The sequence below is a fragment of the Barbus barbus genome, assembly GCF_936440315.1.
Source record: "Barbus barbus genome assembly, chromosome: 47".
In the NCBI taxonomy this organism is placed as follows: Eukaryota; Metazoa; Chordata; class Actinopteri; order Cypriniformes; family Cyprinidae; genus Barbus; species Barbus barbus.
The window spans coordinates 22,584,496-22,601,766 of NC_136725.1; the positions used below are offsets into that span (position 1 = coordinate 22,584,496).

Consider the following 17,271-nt stretch of genomic DNA (forward strand, 5'->3'; position numbering starts at 1 on the left):
ATTTGCACACTGATTTTGTCTTTTATTTACAAATCGAGCATATAAAACATTATAAATCAGTTTTTTTAATATGTAATATGAAAAAAGACATAATTTGCACTTTTAACAACCTCTCCAGTGAGGAAGCCATTGTGTCTTTTACATGAATCAGACATGAGGATAAAAAGGACAGTGTTTTTCATCCTCTTCTGCAGAATCATTTGCACACTGAGTTTGCCTTTTATTCACAAATTGAGCATATAAAACATCAAAAAAGCTGTTTTTTGGATAATATGAAAGCATGAAGAAAGACATTTGCACACTGATTTAGTCTTTTATTTACAAATTGAGCATATAAAACATAAAGCAGTTTTTTGTCATATAAAAACATGTAGAAAAAAAACATTTGCGCACTGATTTTCGTCTTTTATTTACAAATTGAGCATATAAAACAAAGCAGTTTTTATTTTATTTATTTTTTTGTCTTATGAAAGCATGAAAAAGTAGGCTACCCAAACCCTGCAGACTGTAGCGTTTGTTATACAGTAAATATAAGTCTTTTCAATAAACACTGACACTTTAAACAACCTCTCCAGTGAGGAAGCCATCGTGTCTTTTAAATGAATCAGAAATTATGAGGATAAAAGGGAGTGTTTAGTCCTCTTCTACAGAAGTCATTCAGAACCCTGACTGGATGAGGGGTTCAGCTGACTGCCCCCTGTCCTACAACAATGGAAAAACAAAGGAAGCGTTTTTTTAAATAATTTATCTGTATTTTATCTGTAAATTCCATTAATATTCCATGTTATTAACTGAAAATAACATCCCTTGCTCTCTTGGCACGTTTGTGAGGTAAGTAGTGAGATTCGATTTGGCAGATGGACTATTTTGATGATGTCTTTCATACTTTTCTGGGCCTTGAGAGTTGTATTGGCAGTCAATGGGACAATCACAAGCCTCCCTGTTTTCATCCAAAATATCTTAAATTGTGTTCCGAAGACGAACAAAGCTTTTACATGGGGGTAAGTGATTAATGACAAAATTTTCATTTTGGGGTGGAGTATCCCTTTAAGCTCCTCGAAATTGAAAATTTGCTGAAAATGTAGCCTACTCGCCCTCAAGTTGTTCCAAACTTGTATGAGTTTCTTTCTACTGTTGAACATTAAAGATATTTTGAACAATTTGAGCAACCAAACTGTTGCTGGTACCTTCTGACTTCCATAGTATGGAAAAAAAATACTTTGGAAGTCAATGGACACCAAAAACTGTTAAACACCAAAGTTGTTCCAAACAAATTTAAGTTTGGAACACATTGAGGGTGAGTAAATGATAGCATTTTAATGTTTTGATGAACTGTCCTTTTAATCAAGCCTACAAGCTCAAACCAGAGAGAATTTAAGTGAATGGATGGAATGCTTTTATGTGGAAAAAAACTCGTCACATAATAAATTGACAACATAGCTGCGCATCTTCAACATATTTGGCATGACATTCATTTTTAAGAGCTATTTGTGAAGCTATAAATATCATACAACAAAAGTTAGTAAGTTGTAAATAACTTTGAATATTCTGTTAATCAAAGCATTGTCACATGTTTTGCTAATTGTGGCTTTTGCAAAGTCAGAATTGTAACATATATAAAAAAAAATCTCAGAATTAATAAAAAAGGTAATTGTGACTTTTTACCTCCCAATTCATTTAGAGTTTACTGTATATATCATAATTCTGGCTTTGCACAATTGCAGGTTTATATCTTACAATTCTGACTTTTTTCTCGCAGATGTGAGTTTGTATCTTGAAATTCTTGGAATTATGAGAAAAATGTTCTAATTATTATAAAAAGTTGCAACAAATTTTTATTAACCTGTTTTGGCTTCCATAACTTCTTTCCTCTCAAATCAAATCAAAATTTAGTTCGGATCAAGCTCGGTAGGACCAATTGAGGTGTTCACATGAAGTCTTTTCAATCAAATCACTAACCAACTATTTAAGTGCATGTAAACATAGCTAGTTTGTGTGTAATAATGTGCAGAGTTGACTCCTTACGCGTCTCTTGAAGAATCGGTTCAGCAGACTGTGTCGGCCGTAGTCAGTAGGACTCCGATGGATGAGCTGAGTCTCGGAGTTGGTCTTTGGGATCACAATGCTGCGGTCCAGATCCGGTGTTCTTGTTCCTCGTGGCCCGAACACATTCAGATCTTTGAAACACTCGGTCTCTATCATCTAAATACATTTTTACAAAAGCATATATGTGACCCTGGACCACAAAACCAGTAATAAGGGTCAATTTTTTGAAACTGAGATTTATGCATCATCTGAAAGCTGAAGGAATAAGCTTTCCATTGATGTATGGTTTGTTAGGATAGGACAACAATTTAGCAGAGATACAACTATTTCAAGATATGGAATCTGAGGGTGCAAAAAAAAACTAAATATTGAGAAAATCGCCTTTACAGTTCTTAGCAATGCATATTACTAGTCAAAAATTACGTTTTGATACATTTACGGTAGGAAATTTACAAAATATCTTCATGGACCATGATCTTTATTTAATTTCCTAATGATGTTTGGCAGAAAAGAAATATCACTAATTTTGACTCATACAATGTATTGTTGGCTATTGCTACAAATATACCCCAGTGACTTAAGACTGGTTTTGTGGTCCAGGGTCACATGAAAAGTTAAGCATAAATTGTTATTCTTACTCTGATGTTTCTTCCTTACCTCATTCTGCCAGGGCACAGGCACGCTTCCCGTGTTAAACTTGCTGTAGAAATTTTCATCGACCCCATCAAGGCTCACTCCTTTAACCGTAGAGAACTGATCGATGTCCTGGACGTCTGCGCAGTAAACTGCTCTCGGCTGGTGGAGAGAATAACATCACAGGATTGTTTTCAGGTGAAAAACCAGTATTAACGGCAGAAAGAAAAGGTGGCGGCACCCATAGGTTATCATTCTGCCTTTATGCCTTTTGGAAATGTTCTGTCAAAAACTGAGATGCATTATAAGCTCAGATCAATGAGGCCTACAATTAACCAGGTCCAATAAGAAATACAAAACCTGTGTTAACTGAAAGAAAAGAAGTTGGCAAATAGATTGAATCCAATATTTGGTAATAATATAACATTGATTATTCAATGAATAAATAATTTATAATAAAAATTAATAAAATAATTCAGAAACTATTTATGTATTATTTTTTTTTTATTTTTTTTTGTGACCAGGAACACAAGTGTGACAAGGTGGGGGGAAAAATCACCAAAAATTGATCAATTATTGTTACCCTGTGTGAGCAAAGTCAGTAAGTTTTAGTCCAATGTGAAAACACAAATCAGCATTTTTGGGAAGAAGAATATGCTTAAAACACAATATGAGGCCGGTTAATTATCATGGAAATTGAGCAAATTTTAATTGCTCTAAAATAGGCTTAATTTTCTTTAATAAACCGTATACACTGTCATTCAAAAGTTTTGAGTCAGTATGATTTTTTTTAAAGAAATTAATACTTCTATTCATTAAGGATACATTTAATTGATCAAAAGTGACAGTAAAGACATTTATAATGTTACAAAAGATTCTATTTCAGTTAAATGCTGTTCTTTTGAACTTTATAGTCATCAAACAAAATGTAGCAATTTCCAAAAGATATGAAGCAGCACAACTGTGTTCAACATTAATAACAATCAGAAATGTCACTCACGTCGGGAACAAAGGGTGGCGGCATCATTCCTGCCTCCAGCCTCGTAAAATTGATGTCCTTAAAGAACGCGTGACCTTTGATGACCTCTGATCCTCGCCCAGATTTGCAGCCCAATCTCTCCTTTGAGTTTTTAGCCAGTAGCTAAATCATAAAACAATACAAAAAATTTATAGTTTTCTTTTTAAATAGAAAGTAAGACCTAATCAGACCGAGTGGTAGATTAGATCAGATCATATCAGTGAAATCAGTGGAGGATTGTACTGATTCAACAGTGCATAAAATGCAGCCTCACGCTTTTACAGATGCATTTGGTGTCCTCGTCGAACTTCTTCCCATAATTCTCGATCATCTCCAGAACTCGCCTTTCCATCTCCTGCCTCGGCAGTCGTTCCTTGTGCTTGCGAAACGGAGGATTTCCGTCCGTCATCTCGTAAATTAGACACCCGAGTCCCCACCAGTCCACACTTACACTATAGTATGAGTTTGTAATGACTTCTGGTGCTGAAGATGTGAAAAATATGTTTAAAAAATGATTTTGCATAAAGAAAATTAAATCTAATGTAGGACTATTAAGAGTTTTGTGACATAATTTTAATGATGATTAAACATATCTCCTCCTTGTTATCATTTCTTTAATGTAATGCAAATCTTGATGAAATAATATTTCTGTTCAGCAAGGTTGATTAAAAGTGATAGTAAAGACATTTATAATGTTTCAAAATAATCTATTTTAAATAAGATTCTATTGGGTTGAGATCTGGTGACTGTGGGGGCCATTTTAGTACAGTGAACTCATTGCCATGTTCAAGAAACCAATTTGAAATGATTCGAGCTTTGTGACATGGTGCATTATCCTGCTGGAAGTAGCCATCAGAGGATGGGTACATGGTGGTCATAAAGGGATGGACATGGTCAGAAACAATGCTCAGGTAGGCCGTGGCATTTAAACGATGCCCAATTGGCACTAAGGGGCCTAAAGTGTGCCAAGAAAACATCCCCCATACCATTACACCACCACCACCAGCCTGCACAGTGGTAACAAGGCATGATGGATCCATGTTCTCATTCTGTTTACGCCAAATTCTGACTCTACCATCTGAATGTCTCAACAGAAATCGAGACTCATCAGACCAGGCAACATTTTTCCAGTCTTCAACCGTCCAATTTTGGTGAGCTCGTGCAAATTGTAGCCTCTTTTTCCTATTTGTAGTGGAGATGAGTGGTACCCGGTGGGGTCTTCTACTGTTGTAGCCCATCCGCCTCAAGGTTGTGCGTGTTGTGGCTTCACAAATGCTTTGCTGCATACCTCGGTTGTAACGAGTGGTTATTTCAGTCAAAGTTGCTCTTCTATCAGCTTGAATCAGTCGGCCCATTCTCCTCTGACCTCTAGCATCAACAAGGCATTTTTTCGCCCACAGGATGGCCGCATACTGGATGTTTTTCCCTTTTCACACCATTCTTTGTAAACCCTAGAAATGGTTGTGCGTGAAAATCCCAGTAACTGAGCAGATTGTGAAATACTCAGACCGGCCCGTCTGGCACCAACAACCATGCCACGCTCAAAATTGCTTAAATCACCTTTCTTTCCCATTCTGACATTCAGTTTGGAGTTCAGGAGATCGTCTTGACCAGGACCACACCCCTAAATGCATTGAAGCAACTGCCATGTGATTGGTTGATTAGATAATTGCATTAATGAGAAATTGAACAGGTGTTCCTAATAATCCTTTAGGTGAGTGTATATATATAATTTTTTTAATGTCAAGTATAATTTACTAAGATGATTTTCATACCCATGTATCCCACTGTTCCCACTCTGCCCTTCACAAAATTTTCTTCTGGCAAGATTACGGCTAGTCCTAAATCAGAGATCCGAATGTGACCTGGCAGAAAACAGGGATAGATGGTAAAATTATGATTAACACAACATCATCTAACAGGTAAAAAAAGAAAGAGAAAAAGGTGTGTGTGTGTGTATGTGTGTGTGTGTGTGTGTGTGGGGGGGGGGGGGGGGGGGGGGGTTCAGTTTTTTTTAATCTTTCTAGGCTAAGAACTATTTCCCTGATCCAGACTTCCTTACTAAATACCTGGAAGGAAATGTTCCCCAAAACAGTTCTATTCAACTCATGGCGAAGACTGACACAGAAGCGAAGACATTTTTGAAGAAAGTCATTATTATTTTTTTGTTTGTGCTGTCTTGGGCTATTTTAACGATGTCCTTGCTACGTTTCTGGTCCTTGAACATGATAGTTCCGTTGCTGTCTGTGGAGTGTCAGAAAACTCTCGGATTTCATCTAAAATATCTTCATTTGTGTTTCGAAGATGAACGAAGGTCTTACGGGTTTGGAACGACATGAGGGTGAGTAATTAATGACAGAATTTTCATTTTTGTCTGAAATATCACTTTAACTATGAAAGCCTGTTTATTATTATTTCCATTCCATAGAATAAAAAAGGTAAATGCGACTTTTTTTAATCTCATAATTCAGAGTTTTTCTTTTGAAAAATATCTGAATTTATATCTTAAAATATTTTATATCTTTAATATCTTATGTTTTTCTTACCAATTGACTTACCATTACAAAAAAAAACAATTACATTATTGCCTTTTTACATTTTGTGATGAGATAAAAAAAAAAGGCAGTTATTATTATTATTATTATTTTTATTCCCTGTTGGAAACAGAGTTCCATACTTAGTGTGACCAACATTTGGCAAAGACTCTTCAGTATTTAAGCACAGAAACACACACTTGATCTCTTGCAACAACAGTCCCATATTTGTAAGTTTAATGCAAGAGCGCAAAGACTTTTTTAAGGTCATTATATTTAAAAGTCGGATCAGAATTTTATGCAACAGGTTAATAATGTCAAATGGTTCAAACTGACATGCCCTGAGGTGCTTTAATTTCCTCATTTATGATAATGAAAGTGATTTTGGAGACATGTTTCCTGGTTGATTATGCCAAAAATAGAAAGTTTAGGGAAATTTTAGTTCCTGAAGGGAATGTTACAAAGCTTGAATGGGCAGTTAACGTCATTTGTTTTTATGGGGAAGTTCACATACCATTATCATCCAGCAGAATGTTTTCTGGCTTTAAATCCCTGATAGAAATGAAACAAAACATGTAATTATGAGATTAGCTTGATCTGTTTGGTTCTTCTGGAAACTCTGTCAACTGCGTCCAGAGCATTAACCTACCTATAAACAATAGATTTTTTATGAAGATGGCTCAAGCCGCACAGGATTTCAGCAGCATAAAACTGAACTCTTTCTTTGTTGAGCCCCTCGGTGCCCATGTTGTAGATGTGAAACCTCAGGTCTCCTCCATTCATCAGCGTCAGCAGCAGGCAAAGAACACCTTTCGTCTCGTAAGCGTATGCTAAACTGACCTGACATTCAGATAAACACACAGAAACAAAATCACACAAAACAGCTCATAGTTCTTTACGAATTCAAAAAGGAGAACAAGAATAACAAAAAACAAAAGAATTAGAAAAATGTTGCTTACAGAAAAGGATTTTTCCTACTACAAATATATATATATAATATATGATTACATTTAACAAGGACAGGAAACAAACCAAATATGGAAACAAGAGAACACATGACACACACGACTGACGATTAATTGTTTGACAGCACTAATATATATATATATAGACTATATACATTTATAGTCTTCATTCTATATTTTTTATTTGTCTACATTCTTTTAGGTCTATATTTTTCATACATACACTGGGTAAGTTACATTAAAAATCCTATAAAAATAACATACATATAAAAGCTATGTAAAATAGATGTATGTATACACACAAGTTACTTTTATACAGTATATGTATGAAATTAAGATTTAACTTCTTTATATGTTTTAAATATATTTATAAAATCTTCTTTTTATTTTTGATTTTGGAGTGAAATCTGACCTGTTTTGTGAGATTCAACGAAGCAGAAATAGTCATTTAAGCATAAACATTTACGACAAAAACTTGAGACTTGGTTACTGATAATAATCATAAATCTCACCACAAATCTGCTGTTGACCCGCTCTAGAATCTGTTTCTCGTTGAGGGCCATTGCTTCTCCTCTCTGCTTCTTAATGCGCTTCTTCTCAAGTTTCTTACACGCGTACATTTTCCCTGATGCTCGGGACTGATACGCACACACCTGGAACCAGAGGCGTCACATTACGCTTTCCTCTTTATTTCTATTAAACGCTTCTGTGGGTATGATTATCTTTTCCAGATTAAAAGAATGGCTACCAGATTTGGTCTCACCTCTCCAAACCCACCCTTTCCCAAAACACGGTACTCTCGAAATATGGCTCGTGTGATCGGACGTCTGCAGGGATGAAAGAGATATCAGAGTTTGTTCAAAACATTTCCTGAAGGAAACAGCATTGCTTGAGATGCTTTAATAATGAATAGTTAATAATGAAAATTTGCTGAAAGTTTACTAAGGCCATCCAAGATGTAGATGAGTTTGTTTCTTCTTCAGATTTGGAGAAATGTAGCATTGCATCACTTGCTCCTCTGCAGTGAATGGGTGCCGTCAGAATGAGAGTCCAAACAGCTAATAAAAAAACATCACAGTAATCCACATCCCTCCAGTCCATCAGTTAAAGTCTCAAGAAGTGAAAAGCTGCATGTTTGTAAGAAACAATCCATGTTTTAAACTTCAAACTAAAATACGAGTCCATAATCCATAACACTTCCTGCAGTGAAAACCAACATATTTGTTTAGATCTGTTTTGGTTTGTAAACGGTGCTCGATCTGTGCAGATTTCTCTCCTGATTCAGACCAGACGACTTTTTTCACAGGAGGAAGCATTATTATGGATTATAGACTCATATTTTAGCCAGAAGCAAAGATTTGAAGTTAAAGACATCTTAATGATAGATTTGTTTTTTAAAAAACACGCAGCTTTTCACTTCTTGAGACTTTAACTGATGGACTGGAGTGGTGTGGATTATTGTGATGTTTTTATCAGCTGTTTGGACTCTCATTCTGACGGCACCCATTCACTGCAGAGGATCCATTGCTGAGAAAGTGATATAATGCTAGATTTCTGGTGAAGAAACAAACTCATCTACATCTTAGATCAGGGGTATCCAAACTCGGTCCTGGAGGGCCGATGTCCTGCAGAGTTTAGCTCCAACCCTAAATAAACACACCTGAAGCAGCTAATCAAGCTCTTACTAGACATACTAGAAACTTCCATGCAGGTGTGTTGAGGCAAGTTGGAGCTAAACTCTGCAGGCCCTCCAGGACCGAGTTTGGACAGCCCTGTCTTAGATGGTCTGAGGGTGAGGACACTTTCAGCAAATGTAAATTTTTTGGTGAACTATTCCTTTACAACAATTCAGACTAACCTCTCCACCATCTTCCACTGCAGGAATCGGTCAAAGTACATGCTTTTTTGATACTCTGCAAATGGAGCTCCACTCAGATACTCATGAAGTGCCCTGCAAGACCCAAATGCATGTCACATCAATGCTCACAGACACAGATGCATTGATAACCAAACTTGAGGTACTGACTTTTGGCATCTGGTGAATATATTTTCAGAAGTGTTGAGATCCAGGTTGCAGCTGCTCTTCTCAAGTTCCCTATCTACAATCTCACGCACCCTAGAGGACTGAACACACACGTGAGCGTGAAAACACCTTCCTTCGGGTGAGACAGTCATCTAGCCCCTTTTTATTGTAGTTTAGACAAGTTCGTGACATTTTTTGCAATAACTGCATTATCAAGTTTTGATTATCAGATTGGAAATGAGGTGAAAAGAATAAATGAATGTTTAAAAACCTGTGAGGTGAGATATTTGTTGATGAGTTGTTTGCCAAAGTTCTTTCTCTTTTCATCCGGTGTGACCTCATATTCCGCCTGAACCAGTAAAAACATTTATTCACTAATATTAACAAATTGCATTTCACAAAATGTAAAAAAGATAAGTCAGTGTCAGGTCATATAAACAGTCATATACACTGAAAATAATTTGATGTTGATTCTTTTTCACTCAGAAATTGCAGTTCAGTTTCACAAATAATTGCAAATAAATGGCAAGCAGCATGTTGTTTCAAATGTATAATGTATGTACTGAGTAATATTAATTAACTACATGTACTTATATGGTTTGGGTTAGAATTAGGGTTTGGCTTAGGGTTACTTGCATGTAATTATGCATAATTTATTTTTATTATAGTAAGTATATGTAACACATGCAACAAGGACTCCTTAAAATAAAGTGTTACCGTATTTTCTTGTAAAATGTATTCCAATAATCTTTCTTTTATTTACTTTGAAGAGACATATTTAGAAAAATATTTAAAAAAACATATAGAGCAGAGATTTTTTTTCAGCCTAACTATTTGTAAAGCATTTACTTGAAAACATTTTAAGTTAATATTTCAATATTAAGAACTTACATTTAAGAACTTTTTTTTTTACATGACTTGCAGGTAAACAGATTTTATACATGTGTATATGTGTGTGTGTGTGTATATATATATATATATATATATATACACTGAACAAAATTATAAACACAACACTTTTGTTTTTTTCCCCATTTTTCATGAGCTGAACTCAAAGATCTAAGACTTTTTCTATGTACACAAAAGGCCTATTTCTCTAAAATATTGTTCACAAATCTGTCTAAATCTGTGTTAGTGAGCACTTCTCCTTTGCTGAGATAATCCATCCACCTCACAGGTGTGGCATATCAAGATGCCGATTAGACAGCATGATTCTTGCACAGGTGTGCCTTAGGCTGGCCACAATAAAAGGACACTCTAAAATGTGCAGTTTTACTGTATTGGAGGGGTGCGAAAACCAGTCAGTGTCTGGTGTGACCACCATTTGCCTCACGCAGTGCAACACATCTCCTTTGCATAGAGTTGATCATGTTGTCCACTCCTCTTCAATGGCTGTGCGAAGTTGCTTGATATGGGCAGGAACTGGAACATGCTGTCGTATACGCCGATCCAGATCATCCCAAACATGCTCAATGGGTGACAAGTCCGGTGAGTATGCTGGCCATGCAAGAACTGGGATGTTTTCAGCTTCCAGGAATTGTGTAAAGATCCTTGCAACATGGGGCCATAATGCTGCAACATGAGGTGATGGTCGTGGATGAATGGCACAACAATGGGCCTCAGGATCTCGTCACGGTATCTCTGTGCATTCAAAATGCCATCAATAAAATGCACCTGTGTTCGTTGTCCATAACATATGCCTGCCCATACCAAAACCCCACCACCACCATGGGCCACTCGATCCACAACGTTGACATCAGAAAACCGCTCACCCACACGATGCCATACACGCTGTCTGCCATCTGCCCTGTACAGTGAAAACCGGGATTCATCCGTGAAGAGAACACCTCTCCAAAGTGCCAGACACCATCGAATGTGAATATTTGCCGGGTCGGGTACGACGACAAACTGCAGTCAGGTCGAGACCCCGACGAGGACAACGAGCATGCAGATGAGCTTCTCTGTGACAGTTTCTGACAGTTTGTGCAGAAATTCTTTGGTTATGCAAACCGATTGTTGCAGCAGCTGTCCGGGTGGCTGGTCTCAGACGATCTTGGAGGTGAAGATGCTGGATGTGGAGGTCCTGGGCTGGTGTGGTTACACGTGGTCTGCAGTTATGAGGCCGGTTGGATGTACTGCCAAATTCTCTGAAACGCCTTTGGAGACGGTTTATGGTAGAGAAATGAACATTCAATTCATGGGCAACAGCTCTGGTGGACATTCCTGCAGTCAGCATGCCAATTGCACGCTCCCTCAAAACTTGCGACATCTGTGGCATTGTGCTGTGTGATAAAACTGCACATTTTAGAGTGGCCTTTTATTGTGGCAGCCTAAGGCACACCTGTGCAATAATCATGCTGTCTAATCACACCTGTGAGGTGGATGGATTATCTCGGCAAAGGAGAAGTGCTCACTAACACAGATTTAGACAGATTTGTGAACAATATTTGAGAGAAATAGGCCTTTTGTGTACATAGAAAAAGTCTTAGATCTTTGAGTTCAGCTCATGAAAAATGGGGGCAAAAACAAAAGTGTTGCATTTATAATTTTGTTCAGTGTATGTGTGCGTGTGTGTGTGTGTGTGTGTGTGTGTGTGTGTGTGTGTGTGTGTGTGTGTGTTTGCATGCTTGCAGAGATAAAGATCATGAGCAGTGTGAGCCACTCTGAAAACACCATATTATAAGCCGCATGCGTGTAAATGAACACAGTGCCACTCTTCACTCTGAAACATGCAGTGCAACCGACTGTACTGTATGTAGCGATTTGATGGAATATATATATATAGCTTTTTAGGTCTAGTTTGTTGAATTGTGCAGCTCCAATTGTTTATTTAAATGTTGCATTCGATTTATTGAATTATTAGCTTTACATGAACTCACAAAGTCCATTTCAGAAGCCCGATATTAGACAGAAGATCATACCGTTTCATCGAACAGATCAATGCAGTGCTGCAGATCAGATTTAGTTGCACAGAAAAGACGGAAGAGCTGTTTTCCGATAGGCTGTGTGACACACAGACTGTAATAATCTCGCTCTGAAGGACAGAAAATAACAGTGCATTCATGCAATTCATCGTAAACATATTATTGCAGCTTAAAAACAACAATCAGGACATTATCTAACATTACTAATTTAGTATTGATAATTTGACGTTTTTCGCAAAGTTATTGTGTATGTACACCACAGGATCTGTGGCACTGTATATAAACTCCACAGTACACTGCAAAGAATTACAACATTGTAAAAACTAAACTTGAAGTTCTTCTCACCGATGCTTTTCTCCATCTCTGTGCACTCGTTTATGTGCGGAAAACACAGAAATTCCTTCCATTTTCGACTCCTTCCTTTGCGGTTCCCACCGTTGCCTACTGCACAGTGGAAGAAAGAGAAACCGAAAAGACTTTTACTGCTCAATATAATATGAGGGCCTGCAAGGAACTTCTGATTCTAGTGCTTTAAAGAATCAAATTCAGAATGTTTTGTCCATTATGTGTCATTCCAAAATGATTAATGTTAAATACATTTAGATATCATGAAATAACACAGCAATTGTGTTTCCAAGAAATATTACAAATTAAATAGGTACATTTAACCATTGGTTTTATTCATTCATTCATGCTGATTTAGATTACTTTAGCCATCCATAAATGTGCATTATTGAAATTATTAGTAATGCAAGTTTGCTTTTCATTATAGGATTATTATACCTAAATAAAACTAAAAACATTTAAAAAATTGAGAATAAAATAAACATGAAATAAAATAAATGTACAATAAATACTATTGATGTAAACATATGTGAGTCTATGTAAAAAATGAAAATAAAACTTGAAATAAATAACTAAATTATAAAAACTGTTTAGACTTATTAAAAAAGAAGTAAACATGAGAGAAACACAACAACAATGCTAAAATTAAAATATGTGAATATTAAAAAAATAATAATAATAAATATATATATATATAAATGATTTAATGATTTATTTGTGAATTCATTTTTTTAATGTAATAATCTCTTTTAGAGTACTTTAGCCATCCATAACTGTGCATCCGACAAAATTTTCAGAAATACCAAACTGACACCTCCCCTAAAATAGATTCATGAATAATAATATTTATGTTTATAATTCGAAGTACTTCAGAAGGTGACTTTTGGTGTTGGCAAAAAGTTAGACAGGCAATACACTTATAGTCACTATAGAAATGTTTGTTTTGGAAACATAGATGCTTTATTAATCGTGTGTGTGTGTGTGTGTGTGTGTGTGTGTGTGTGTTTGTATGCGTTTTGTTTGAATGATGGTTTGTTGACAGCAAAACTGAAAAGAATCCATGGCATCCTCTACTATATGAGCCTGTGCTAAAAATAGCAGTGGGAATAAAGCTGTAGGAGCGACAGATATCAGATATGAGATATGAGAGGACACACCTTACGGACTCCTTCACCAAGACAATACTCTTCACCATGCAAAAAACTACTGCTTTATTACGTGAGAAAGTGTTATTGAATGACTTGTACCTGTTCACTCGAGCAGTCAGTGCTGAAGAACTAGATGTCTAGTTGTAAAGTTGACAAAACATGACAGGTTTTACATACAGGTCCTTTTCAAAAAATTTGCATATTGTGATAAAGTTCATTATTTTCTGTAATGTACTGATAAACATTAGACTTTCATATATTTTAGATTCATTACAACACAACTGAAGTAGTTCAAGCCTTTTATTGTTTTAATATTGATGATTTTGGCATACAGCTCATGAAAACCCAAAATTCCTATCTCAAAAAATTAGCATATTTCATCCGACAAATAAAAGAAAAGTGTTTTTAATACAAAAAAAAAGTCAACCTTCAAATAATTATGTTCAGTTATGCACTCAATACTTGGACGGGAATCCTTTTGCAGAAATGACTGCTTCAATGCGGCGTGGCATGGAGGCAATCAGCCTGTGGCACTGCTGAGGTGTTATGGAGGCCCAGGATGCTTCGATAGCGGCCTTAAGCTCATCCAGAGTGTTGGGTCTTGCGTCTCTCAACTTTCTCTTCACAATATCCCACAGATTCTCTATGGGGTTCAGGTCAGGAGAGTTGGCAGGCCAATTGAGCACAGTAATACCATGGTCAGTAAACCATTTACCAGTGGTTTTGGCACTGTGAGCAGGTGCCAGGTCGTGCTGAAAAATGAAATCATCTCCATAAAGCTTTTCAGCAGATGGAAGCATGAAGTGCTCCAAAATCTCCTGATAGCTAGCTGCATTGACCCTGCCCTTGATAAAACACAGTGGACCAACACCAGCATCACTGACTGTGGGTACTTGACACTGGACTTCAGGCATTTTGGCATTTCCCTCTCCCCAGTCTTCCTCCAGACTCTGGCACCTTGATTTCCGAATGACATGCAAAATTTCCAGTGCTGCTTCTCTGTAGCCCAGGTCAGGCGCTTCTGCCGCTGTTTCTGGTTCAAAAGTGGCTTGACCTGGGGAATGCGGCACCTGTAGCCCATTTCCTGCACACGCCTGTACACGGTGCCTCTGGATGCTTCTACTCCAGACTCAGTCCACTGCTTCCGCAGGTCCCCCAAGGTCTGGAATCGGTCCTTCTCCACAATCTTCCTCAGGGTCCGGTCACCTCTTCTCGTTGTGCTGCGTTTTCTGCCACACTTTTTCCTTCCCACAGACTTCCCACTGAGGTGCCTTGATACAGCACTCTGGGAACAGCCTATTCGTTCAGAAATGTCTTTCTGTGTCTTACCCTCTTGCTTGAGGGTGTCAATGATGGCCTTCTGGACAGCAGTCAGGTCGGCAGTCTTACCCATGATTGCGGTTTTGAGTAATGAACCAGGCTGGGAGTTTTTAAAAGCCTCAGGAATCTTTTGCAGGTGTTTAGAGTTAATTAGTTGATTCAGATGATTAGGTTAATAGCTCGTTTAGAGAACCTTTTCATGATATGCTAATTTTTTGAGATAGGAATTTTGGGTTTTCATGAGCTGTATGCCAATATCATCAATATTAAAACAATAAAAGGCTTGAACTACTTCAGTTGTGTTGTAATGAATCTAAAATATATGAAAGTCTAATGTTTATCAGTACATTACAGAAAATAATGAACTTTATCACAATATGCTAATTTTTTGAAAAGGACCTGTATCTGGAAACAGCAACTGAATCTATTTTTAGTGCACAGATTAGTTGGATTGCTGACAGGCTTTTAACCGCAGCGAAAGCAGTCAGACCTGTTTGTGACGTCAAAGGCATTGTGTGTCTGGTTTTGTTTGAGGTCAGAGTATTTCACATTAGAGGTGCAGGACAAATTCAAATATGTTGAATGTGCTGTTTCTTTTGCTCAGGGGAACAGGGAACTAAATGGAACACTGTAAAACATCACAATTTTGGGTTTTGCCCAGTGTTTTGAAGTGTCCACTTGGGACATTAAGCATAAGACATGCTTATGCCGACACATAATGAAAACAAAAAGATTTTAGATGAAGTTCATGTGAATGTATAAAGGGAAAAGTATATCTTATAGGTCCTGTACACTGTGGGAAATGATTATTTTTATTTTTTTTATTAGTGTTACTTATCATTTCTTTGTAATTGAAAGTCAAATTTACTAGCAATCTTTGAGTGAAAACTGTTTCTGCATCAAACTGTTTTATTATTTTTATCGCAATCTTGTCTTCACTGGTTCATATTCAAAGAACTGCAGTGTGAATTTATTTTAAAAAGCACGTCTAGTCTCATAAAAGCATAGTAATTGTAAAATAATCAGCAGAATATTGTTTGAAATGTTACACTGCAGGAGTATTTGGGCTACCCGTAAAATGTTATTTTTTATTTTGATTTAAATTTGAATTTTACCCTTGACTGTAAAAAGAAAAAAAAAGGCTTTTCTAGCACATTTTACAAGAAAATACTATTTCAGTCTCTCTGTTACTTGCTGTTTATTTGTAATTAATTATGAAATTAACTCATTAATGGTGAAATTAACTTTTTTTTGAGTGTACACAAACTAATTTGGTGTAGAAATTTTAATTTAGAAATTGTTTGTAAATTTCACAAACAATTATAAATACATGGCAAGCAACAAACAGACTGAATTAAACAAGTAAAATATATTTTCTCATAAAACATACTGCATTAATATTTTTTTACCTACTTTGAAAAATATTTTTACTGCTTACAATCTGTTAAAACACATTTAAAAATGTTCACGGTATATTTTTTTATACTGATTAAATGTACATTGTTCATAAAAATCCATCTCTTAATCAAATGTAGAAAAAAACAGGCAAATAAATATTCTTACCTTCTCGTGCTTTTATAAGTGCACAGTTTGCCACCATTGACTCAATCTCCATCTCAGCTGATGAAAGTCAACCAAGTTGGGATTTCTGCATTTACAACTGATTTTTTTCCTAAAGTGCACTGAATTATCGCATATTTAGAGAGGCAATTATTCATGCACTTAATTCTAAAGATGACTTAACATCCCCTGTGCGCTTTAATAAAGTGCATGCTGTCAGACTGAAGCCTTCAGTGAAAAGTGAGAACTCAACTTTCTTGTTCTGCTTTCATCTGCTGCGTCGTCCAATCTTGTTTCACCTGTACAGGTGAAGACTCAGATGTGTCACCGGCAGAAAAAGTGACGTTACAGTTTCAGGGATTTAGTTTAAGTGCAGGAGGAGTTCTCATTTAAACTGGCATTAAAGAGTGTTTAGAAAGCCTTTTTATGATAAATGTAATCCAACAAACTGTATATTGTGGTATCAAATAACTTTCATAGCCTAATTATGCATCATAAATTCTGAACAGAAACAAGACCATTCATATTACATTTGCACCATTTTCTTAAAAAAAGTAAATGTATCACACTAGTTTCACTTCAACACTCTGGTTTGATGCATAAGTTTGGAAACTGTGTTTAACAAGTAACTGGCGCCACCATCTGCTCCATTAATATTAAACAGATAGATGCATAATATAGAATTAGAAAGAAAGATGGCAAGAAAACCAGTATGCTTTAAAATAATCTTAAGATTTTTGTTCTAAATAGACAAT

General features: G+C 36.4%; 1 protein-coding gene across 1 annotated transcript; it reads right to left on the reverse strand.

The window, feature by feature from the left end:
* Positions 1 to 4: 4 nt before the first annotated feature.
* On the reverse strand, positions 5 to 17,078 carry LOC306866075 (G protein-coupled receptor kinase 5-like). The gene is made up of 16 exons (XM_079411072.1): positions 16,520 to 17,078; positions 12,489 to 12,587; positions 12,141 to 12,253; positions 9,491 to 9,568; positions 9,223 to 9,320; positions 9,055 to 9,147; positions 7,960 to 8,023; positions 7,709 to 7,849; positions 6,881 to 7,071; positions 6,746 to 6,783; positions 5,473 to 5,562; positions 3,972 to 4,180; positions 3,680 to 3,820; positions 2,704 to 2,841; positions 2,026 to 2,202; positions 5 to 702 (listed from the first exon to the last, which is right to left on the reverse strand). Exons 1-16 carry the CDS (start codon positions 16,569 to 16,571, stop codon positions 658 to 660), a joined length of 1,767 nt encoding a protein of 588 aa, XP_079267198.1. The 5' UTR covers positions 16,572 to 17,078; the 3' UTR covers positions 5 to 657.
* Positions 17,079 to 17,271: the final 193 nt, after the last annotated feature.

Excerpts from the sequence above, each read along its gene's own strand:
- LOC306866075 (XM_079411072.1), bottom strand. The coding sequence starts at position 16,571 with ATGGAGATTGAGTCAATGGTGGCAAACTGTGCACTTATAAAAGCACGA. Across the intron at positions 12,254-12,488 it reads AGAGATGGAGAAAAGCATCG|AGCGAGATTATTACAGTCTG; the intron begins GTGAGAAGAACT and ends TCTGTCCTTCAG. Across the intron at positions 7,072-7,708 it reads GGGTCAACAGCAGATTTGTG|GTCAGTTTAGCATACGCTTA; the intron begins GTGAGATTTATG and ends TCTGAATGTCAG.